Source organism: Mesitornis unicolor, unplaced genomic scaffold, assembly GCF_000695765.1.
Source record: "Mesitornis unicolor isolate BGI_N332 unplaced genomic scaffold, ASM69576v1 scaffold27302, whole genome shotgun sequence".
NCBI classification, from domain to species: domain Eukaryota; kingdom Metazoa; phylum Chordata; class Aves; order Mesitornithiformes; family Mesitornithidae; genus Mesitornis; species Mesitornis unicolor.
In genome coordinates, this window is record NW_010170241.1 from 7,656 (window position 1) to 17,312 (window position 9,657).

General features: G+C 38.3%; 1 protein-coding gene across 1 annotated transcript in view; it reads right to left on the minus strand.

The window, feature by feature from the left end:
- Positions 1-438: 438 nt before the first annotated feature.
- LOC104536895 (succinyl-CoA:3-ketoacid coenzyme A transferase 1, mitochondrial-like) overlaps positions 439-9,657 on the minus strand; it is a gene marked incomplete at its 5' end in the record, with an annotated part of 32,730 nt that continues 23,511 nt past the window's right edge. The window contains 3 exons of the mRNA XM_010179635.1: positions 439-566; positions 7,180-7,281; positions 9,213-9,293. Coding sequence (XP_010177937.1) covers positions 531-566; positions 7,180-7,281; positions 9,213-9,293 — 219 coding nt within the window. The remainder of the gene's footprint in view (positions 567-7,179; positions 7,282-9,212; positions 9,294-9,657) is intronic.

The following is a 9,657-nucleotide window of genomic DNA, read 5'->3' on the forward strand; positions in this document are numbered from 1 at the left end:
TAAACAGTTTTGTCACAGACTCATTAAAAGGTTCAGGAAAAGGGAAGTCCATATTCCTGTCTCTCTACAATTGCATGTACTTGCTACAGACTACTCCAGGAAAAACCCTTTACAGGAGAATGGGCATGGTAAGTGCTATAGTTTCAGAGCAACAGAGTGACTCATAAGTTTAATGACATCAGGAGAAGCAGAGGCAATTTTAAGTTTTGTGTGGTCATTCTCTGAATCTGTGTACAAGATGTAATATTTGGCAGAGACTACAAGGCATTTTTTGGACAATGTTCATGAAATTTTTAGTATAACATTAATCAAAATTTAGGGAATAAATCCACCATTCCATTAAAATTGGTAATGTTATGAAAGTAAAATACAATTTAGGCTGATAGTCACAGCCTAAGTTTAACTAACTGGAAACTACTTACAAAGCCCTTAAAAAAATACAATTGCAAAACAGTCATCGATTTCTCTTCACCGAGCTTCAATTTGGAAACAAGCCTTCTGGCAAGTTAAGCCCAGTCTGTATTTCACGTTCAAATCTGCCTCATTGGTATTAGTTTTGGCGAAACCTAGCAAAAAGGAGGGAAAAAACACAACAGTTGGCATACAGATATAGCAGTACAACCCACCGTCCACTTCCACCTCTACCAACTGTGTGCCACTGAACACTAGAGATACTATATTTATTTAAACTGTACAGAGATAAACAACCTCTCAAATACATTTTCTGATGCAGGAATACAAGGTATTGTGGTGCTAGCATCCAGCCTCTAAACTTCATTTATGCTGAGTTGGGCTACTGATTTAAGAATGCAAGCAGATTAAACTTGGACAGCTGGACCTGTACTTGTCCCTGCTAACTGCATGGTCCTCTCGGATGGCTTCCAATGCCAGCAAAAGGGACAGCTGAACCCAGGTGAAGCAGCTCCTCAATTACACAGATGGCACATGAACGTAACTCAAAAATTGGCTGTGGTTTAGTTAAAACCCTGGCCCATAAATGGTCATAGTTTGTGTACAGTGAGCCTGCGCTTGCCACGAATAGCAATAGGAAAGCTGCAGATGGGCAGCAGCTTCAGCCATCACCTCCTAATCCACTTGCATTCATGCATCAATGCACTGACCGATGTAGAGGTAATGAAACAGTTTATATCTAACACAGAACTGAATTGCCAAAGCAGTATTAAAACAAGCATGCCAAGGAATCTTAAACTGATGGCTTCCCTTCTTTGCTCAATAGCCAAGTTTGCTCTGCTTTTCCTCCCTGCCTGCTAGGAGCTACAACGTTGTCTGTTAATGCTGGGCCTGTGCATAAGTAGTGAACAGAGTTTTTGAACATGCATATTAGCAGGAGATACACAATCAAATGTATACATATATTATACAGATACTGTACCTATAGTATAGGTATACATTTGATTTGATTTGATGATGGTATGGTTCAATACTTCTAATTTTACCTTTTTTTTTAAACTTGCCTTTTTCCATTCACATTCATTTTTGTATGAGGACACACTTATGTATTCTGTTGTTTTAATTCCATATACTCATAAAAATCAATTAGTGATACTATGAGATATACAGCAGGCCAAAAATAAAATACAGTAAGCTTAAATAGGAAACTAGATGAGGAAAGAAGGCATAAATGGGAACACAGAGAAAACACTTTGAAGAGTAGCCATGGTTAACATTTGGTTGAACCCTGACTGTGGGTTAACACAAACACCCTGAGGAAAAGCTCTCCATAGAGGATCCAAACCTCTTTAAATGTCTCCTGTTCTCAGCACTATTTAAATAGGTGTCCCAGGATGAAGACCAAAAATAATTCATGTGATCTTACTTGTTCGGGATGAAAAACAGTTCCACAGATAATCTGGCTCCTAGGTGATTAATGCGTCCCACTGAACATCCCATACTGCATTCCTTCTGCCTCCTTATCCCATCTTTTTCACTTGACAGTACTGAACAAGCTAACTTATGAAAGAATGATACATAAGAGCCTTTCCAAGCATTAAAGCCTCTTTATTTTAGAGGTACAGGGCTGTATTTCCTGTACCAGTTAGATTTCTACATTATCCTTCCTCCAGCCATAATTTACAACCTTATGAGAACAGCCACTGAGGAAAGCTTAGTTCATGAAGAATGTGTTTACTGTATCAAATGCTAATGAAATGTTTTCAGTGGATGGAAAATGTTCATTGATTTTTAAAAGCTGTATGTGAACCAGGGTAATAAATAGATGCAGTAGGTACAAGTGTAGAGGAGCTGGAGAAAATCCCCGAGTGCACCAGCATTCCTGGACCAGTTTCAGAAACGCTGAAGCATTTCTGACTTCAAGAGCCTCTGTGCCTCACGCAAGTTGGGCCTATTTCTGCCTCCCTGGGGATAGCTCCACTGAAGTGAAGGCAAAAACTGGAGGATGAAGATAGCACCATTAAAATCTGTATTCTGTAAATAATGACAAAAGGCAATTACTGGAAGAGATTATTGTTTTTCTGCTGTTGCAGATTCTGGTGCCATCAAAACCTCACGTATTTTACATTTGAATGAGCATATTACGTTAACTATATCTGATGCTAACAGCTGTCATTTGTGCATACCACTATCTGTTTCAGAAAGGGTCTGATCCCCATAAGCGCTGAAGTGCTTAACACCTGCTGAAGATAACAGAGGTGGTGAGAGCTCAGAACCACTCAGAACTGGACCCAAATGTTTGCTCTAAATAAAATGTGATTAAATAAACAGAAAAATGCTAATTTAACAAAAGAGATGGTTTGTGCTTGGAAAACAAGGAGTAATCAAGTCTGAAATGCAGAAAGCCCCATGAGTCCACTGCTTTAAATCCCAGTAGATCCAGTCAATTTGGTAACACCCTGTGCTAAGAGCACAGCATTTGGTAAGGGCTGAATGTGCTTAATGAAGACTGTTTTACAGTACACAGCTGCAGAGTTGGTACTTTCTTACAGTACCTCCTAAACACATTCTTAATATTATTTCACTTACAAGAAGAACAGCTTATCTTGGAAGCTTCAAAATACTTTGCTAACGTTGAAGAGGTGGACGTACTGGGAAGAGTTTGCCTCTGAACTGGTAAGACGGCACAGAGCCTCAGGCACTCCCTGCAGTTCAGGCTTGTTGACTCTGTGATTTTCAACCCCAAACTAGCCTTTTTCAGCTGCACAAACAGCCCTGTGCTTATTCCATTATGTTCCTTTATAGCAAGCAGATCTTTCAAGACCTGATTCTGAATGATGCTGAATCATAATAATTTCTAATGACCTTATCAGATGTGGAAGAGTAAGTTAAAATTAAAAATACAAAAACAGCCCCTCAAAAAAAATTACCAATGTTAGCATATTTGTTAAAATAAGAAAAGTTGCATATCCCTTATTAACTCCTAATTATTTGAAATGCAGATAAAGCAAACCACAATTCCAATATCAGCTTGTGGATAAAAATCTGTTCCTAATGTGACTTTTGTAGTGGCGGTGTTTGATCAGGAAAAACCATAACATTTATTTAAAAATGGACTCAATCCTGCAACAGCATGTTTCCTCAAATGAAAATGTGCTTCCAGAAAATAAAACAGTATCCTCTATTATTTTGTAGCCACTGGCTTGAATCTGGACAGTCAATTTCTTTTTAAGCATACACTAGTCAGTTGCTCTTCAGCTACTGATGTTTCCTTGGCAGATGGTTTTCCTAAACTCCATGTTATCTTTTAAAATTATTGTGCAAAACTGAACTTTTACATTAAGGAAAAAAAAAAGAGCGGGAGGGGGAATTTTTACCCAGAGAGACAAATCTTGGTAATTTTTATAATGAAATACATCTGCAGAAGTGTGGTTCTCAGTCTGTTCTCTCATGGTCTCATCAACAGTATAAGCCAACAAGACCAAACAGATTACCTGCCAAGGTGATCTATGTGCTAGGCTGCAGCTAATCTGATTTAAGCATGCAAGATAAGCCAACACTTTGTCTTCACCGCACAGTAAAATTGAGGGCAAATTGTTTACTTTTGATGTGATGCCAGTCTATAATAAAGATTGTTGACTCTAAATCATGTTTTCTTTGACATTTTGTTGTGGCAAATGTACTTTAGGAGATGCTTTTCCAAGTAAGCAAGCAGGCTGTGAAAATGGGACTTTATAACCAAATGTGTCTCAAAGAAAGCCATATAGGCTATAAAGTTCTCTCTAAAAAGGAGTGGTCTGCATGGGGAGAGATAGTTTATATATAAAGGTACAGCCATCCCTTAAAATCTCACTTGTAATGAACCTAGAGATGTTTGGTTTAGTTCAGATCGTTCACCGCATCCACTGAAAATAACTGCTAGAAAAGGGTCACCTCCTCACTTTCTATCCATTAGTCTGTTTTAAAATGTCAAAACATATGATCTAAAAAACCTGCTTCTACTGTAGCAATAGAGTATCACTAAAGTTCCTGTCACCAATATAAACAAGAACAAGATGTCTCATTCGGTGAACATAAATAATCACAAGCACCACAGTCATAGGCAAGGAAGCCTGAGGCAAAGTTTTAAAATGTGGAAAAAAGGACTGAGGATGCTGCTTTCTGAGCAAATGCCTATTGGTATACTCAAATCTCTACTTTCTGAACTCCAAAACTAACTGAAGAAGCTGTAGGTAACCCAGTCTTGCTGTGACAGGTGTCGGTACAAGTTTCGGTAAGGATTTCAATGAGAGGAGGACTGGGTCACTGTGGCCTGGAAACATTCTTTAGAGGAGGAAAAAAAAAGGAAAAAAGAAAAAAGAAGAGCTAGCAGATGGTTCATTCTTATTCATTCTGTCTGCAGCACTATCTGCTGCACTTTCAGGCACAATTGCTGAAAGTTTGGAACTATCAATCAGTAGGTAATGCTGACCCTCACGCATGCCTTGGCAGAGGTACACACTTTGTAAGCAAGCATTGTTTTGCATGCATTTATGCAAGCCACACACTTTCAAGGTAAGTATATGAAAATATATAAACCAAGAGGCATCTACATTTTTCATGCCCACAGCTCCTTTAGGGCAGCTTGTAATTTCAACTGTGCTTCTGATTTCATTGCCTCGAGCATAGGCTGCTGGACTTTACTTTGGGTAACACAGACATCATTAAATACATATGTATTGTGCACCCTAACCAAAAAGAAAACAACTCCTTCCAAACAAGAAGGTTTGAAACACATAAAGACTGGTGTCTTCTGAAAATGAAAATCCTTTCCTGTAGTTTCAGTCTATTACTAAGCATGGCACCTTCAAATTTATCATTAAATTAACCCCCAAATTACAGAATCACACAGAATATTAGGAGTTGGAAGGGACCTCTACAGATCATCCAGTCCAACCCCCTGCCAGAGCAGGATCACCTAGACCAGGTCACACAGGAACGCGTTCAGTCTCCAGAGAAGGAGACTCCACAACCTCTCTGGGCAGCCTGTTCAGTGCTCTGTCACACTCACAGTAAAGAAGTTTTTCCTCATGTTCAGATTGAGCCTCCTATGCTCCACCTTGCTCCCATTGCCCCTTGTCCTGTCATTGGACATCAGAGAGAAGAGCCTGGATCCTTCCTACTGACACTCGCCCTTTACAAATTTATAAACATTAATGAGGTCACCCCTCAGTCTCCTCTTCTCCAAGCTAAAAAGACCCAGCTCCCTCAGCTGTTCCTCATAAGGGAGATGCTTCACTCCCTCAGTCATCTTGATTAATTAAATCTCAAGAACAAAAGAAAGTAGCTGACTGCAAGAGATACAAATGTACAAGGTTATTTTTATGGTTTAATTTTGGAGGCTAGCTGTTTGACAGGCTGATGAGCCAAAAAAGAAAAGAAGTCCTGACACTATAAAAGTTTTAAAAAATTAATAATTTTTTCCTAAATCACAGTCAGAAGCTGAATGCATAATTTCTTTTGCACACAGTATTGCTGAATATGGAAGGCTGCTTCCACTGTAAATTAAAAAATAATAATAACCTCCATAAAATGTAACATGGAAAATAAATAATGGAGCAAAGCCATTTTGTAGTAGTTTCCTGCATTCTGCAGTTGCAGGTAACTTATCTTTAACTGAATAATCCTTCTCAAATAAATGAATGTATTTTTAAAAGTGAACAGCTCCTTATTTAAAATATTTAAAACTCCACAAGAAAAACATACACTATCATATTTAGTTATCAGAAATGCTCTCTTATGGACACAGGGATAAATGGAATTCCACAGGCTCACTGCTCAGAATGTTTTACTTACTGTCAGTAGTATGCATAAAGCCTTAGTAACAAACTTTTTCACATACTAACTGCTCTGCAATCTTTCAGTTATGAGCCCTAGCCCTGCCTTGAAGCTCTGCAAAGAGGACAAGTACTTCACTTCGCTAACAAGTTTTCACTAACTATTTTTACACCACAATTTGTATACTGTCATACTGACTGTCCTCCTGAAAGGAGGTCTGCCCTGTCTCAAAGGACTTCACTATAAAGAAGAAAAAATTTTGTAATGTGCACATAGGAGGAGGCCATGAAGAAACTATATGTTATCAACCACACATACGCAATCAATTACAGTCTAGTGAGCTACAGTGTTCCATTAATAAGTCAGTTTTGTGTTAGCATTAAGTAAGACTTAAGAATGAATGTGAAGGTCAAAAGGCAGTGGCTTTCTTGATTAATGGAGAGCCTAAGTTTCACTCATACAAGACTATGGGAGAGAAAAAGCAAAGATCAACAGCAGAGCATTTAATTGATTGGCAGTAGTAACACAGAGTGGACATGTGTAGGCAGCTCTGGTGGTAAGACTCGCAACCCCACCTAAAGACAGCATGAAAACTTAGCAACTTAGGTAAACTGACTTGTAAAGTGGAAAAACACGTATTCATCCACCTCTCAGATATGAATCAGCTCCCCTTTTTGAAACATCAAAAAAGTTCCCTTTTCACATTGTCCTTTTAATCTCAGTCATTTCTCCATCTCTTCTGCTTTTCCCTAGCTTCTAATGCTTCCAATAAAATCATACTAGATTAGCCCTAGATTATCATCTTACTTTCAACGTAAATCCCACAGGTAATCTACCCAGCCTTCACTACAAGGAAACTTACTTTGTCTGCAAGTCTTCACGTGACTCATATTTGTGGAGAATATTTGTTCTGACACCAGACTAACAATATTGGTTTGCAAAATTACTTACTGTGAAGTCACAGCCAGTGCTTTTCTTGATATCATCCACTGTCAGTCCCTCCCAGATTTCCACAAGGGTCAACCCCTTTTTCTTGTCCACATCAAACACAGCCTATCAGGTTCAAATAGCACACAATTATTTTTTTTATTATCTAAGCAGAAAATGAGAATTTAAGTAGCAATACTGTACAAAATGGCGTGCTGAAGTAGGTAGCATTCCCTCAGTAACAAAAGATGCCATTATCAATTGGTTTCACTTTTCTGACTGATCAATAAAGATTTCTGACACATTTATTTGTAGCTGAAAGAATCTAAAATATGAGATATGATAATTTTGTGGAAAAAACTCTTCTTCGTTGCATGAAATAAAGACCATGCCTCCTGCACAAATCTAGTGAGAACTGAGAGGTCCAAAGGAGAGGGCTGAGATGTTCTTTGCTGCAAGATGATGCTCAGAGATCATGAAGGAAAACAGGAAAAGAGAATGGCTCCCTCAATCTCCTTTTTCATTTTTAGGCAAGTAGAGAGGTAAAGAGTGGTTGATCACCTTTATCAGATTATAAGCTTCTCCAACAGCTATTGCACACCCAGTGCAAATTTTAGTATTTTCAGAAGCTAGCAATGGAAGCAAGATTTCTTATTGTACTTTTAACTGAAAGCCTGGGATGAAGTGGCTAAAAGAGCAAAGGTTGTTCTTTCTAATGTCTTCATAAGACATGCTTTCCACTCTCAAGGCTTGCAAGTGCATCAAATAAAAACACCTGTAAAACGATGTGCACTTTAACGGTGCCTACCAGAAGGAGATATCCAGGTTGCAAGCTAGTTGCCACGGAAACCATAAGGGCTATAGTCATTTTCCTCAAAAAAAAAAAAAAAGTCAGTAGCAAGACTGGAGAAGATTGAACCTGAAATGAAAGTGATCTTAAGCTCATCACAGAGGCATACTGAAGTTCAGCTGTCCTCTGGGCATGTAAGCCTGATTCATGGGACTGAAAAACAACAGCTCCTCTAAGTCTTAGAAGAGAATCTGAGCACAAGGAACATTCGCTCTAGGAAGCTAGGAATTTGCAACACTAGATAAGTACTGTTGTACATTTGTGTCATTGAATAAAGCAGATCTGACAAGTGATGACTCTTAGAGAAATTTCTCCTTGTTTATTTTCAGTCAGTCCTTGTTCAGTCTCATTTTTTTGTACCTTACATTTCTATGTGGCCAGTTAGTAGAAGACTGGAAACACTTCCACATTTTCATTTATTTTCCCTTACTTTGTGAGAAAAAAGCCCCAAACTTTAAATTACAGTAGCAATATACTACTGAGAGAAAGCAAATTCTACATCAGCACCTTTGCTGCATTCTACTTAGTATGACAGATGACTCACAGAGAGACTACTGTAAGTCCTTAAAAATGTAAACACTGATAATAAAAGGAAAAAAACCTTAAGTTACTTATCCTTTGCTGAAAAGATCCACTAATGTACTTTGAGCAGCAGCAATATTAGATGTTCACACATACTTGCACTGGAGAGTGCATTGCTTCACAAATGGAATTAAGTAAGGACAACAGAATTAAAGCTTTGCTACAGCTACAGGTTGTGTTTCTCTGAAAGAGTCTGCACTGTAAACCAAGGAAGATGCCAATTGTCTGACATATACATGCTACACATTCACTGCTCCACTGGAAAAAAAAATCAGCTGCGATTACAGCTGTATTTGAGGATTTGTGTCTCACATGGCAAATTTTCAGGAATAGTTTGGGAAAAATAAGCAGATACACATTTTGCATACTTCTAACGCGTTGCATTTTTGTTCTGACGGTGTCTAAGAGTGCAGTTCAGCATGCTATATGTCAGTGTTGAAAGCTTTAAAAAAAAATATATGAGCCCCTAGACCTCTCAATCTGAACTCCAGGGGAATCTTTACCATTCATTGGCAACAAATACCAAATACATTCTTCATTTTTACTAAGCTTTACTACTTTCACTGAGTTTCATTTCTTAGGGATAGAGGAAAATATTGACAAGGATTCAAGAAAAGTATTTTACCTTCTCTGTAATGATGCGGTTCACACATTGTTTTCCAGTAAGTGGTAAATTGCACTTTTCCAAGATTTTATGGACGTTACCCTGTGTTTAACAATATACAGACAAAAGTTAATTTTGAAAAACACCACAACTTACTCAGAATGCAAATACATACATGAAAAAGGAAAATCACAGCTGTAGCCACTCAGTGTTATTGAAACATCCACTATACTCAGAACACTCTTTAAATTCACTTCTGTGGCAGATGACATCTCTGGCAATTTGGGACAGTTATTACTTAAATCCCACATATAGGGAGATGACTAATAAGAATCTCACTGTACCACTGAGTGGGCTCCTGAGTTTAGAAGTTCTGTACACTTCTGCTCAGTAATTTGTCTTTTCTGCTGCAATGTGAGGAAAAGAGTTACACGGGACCTCACTGATGACACACAAAGCTCAAAAA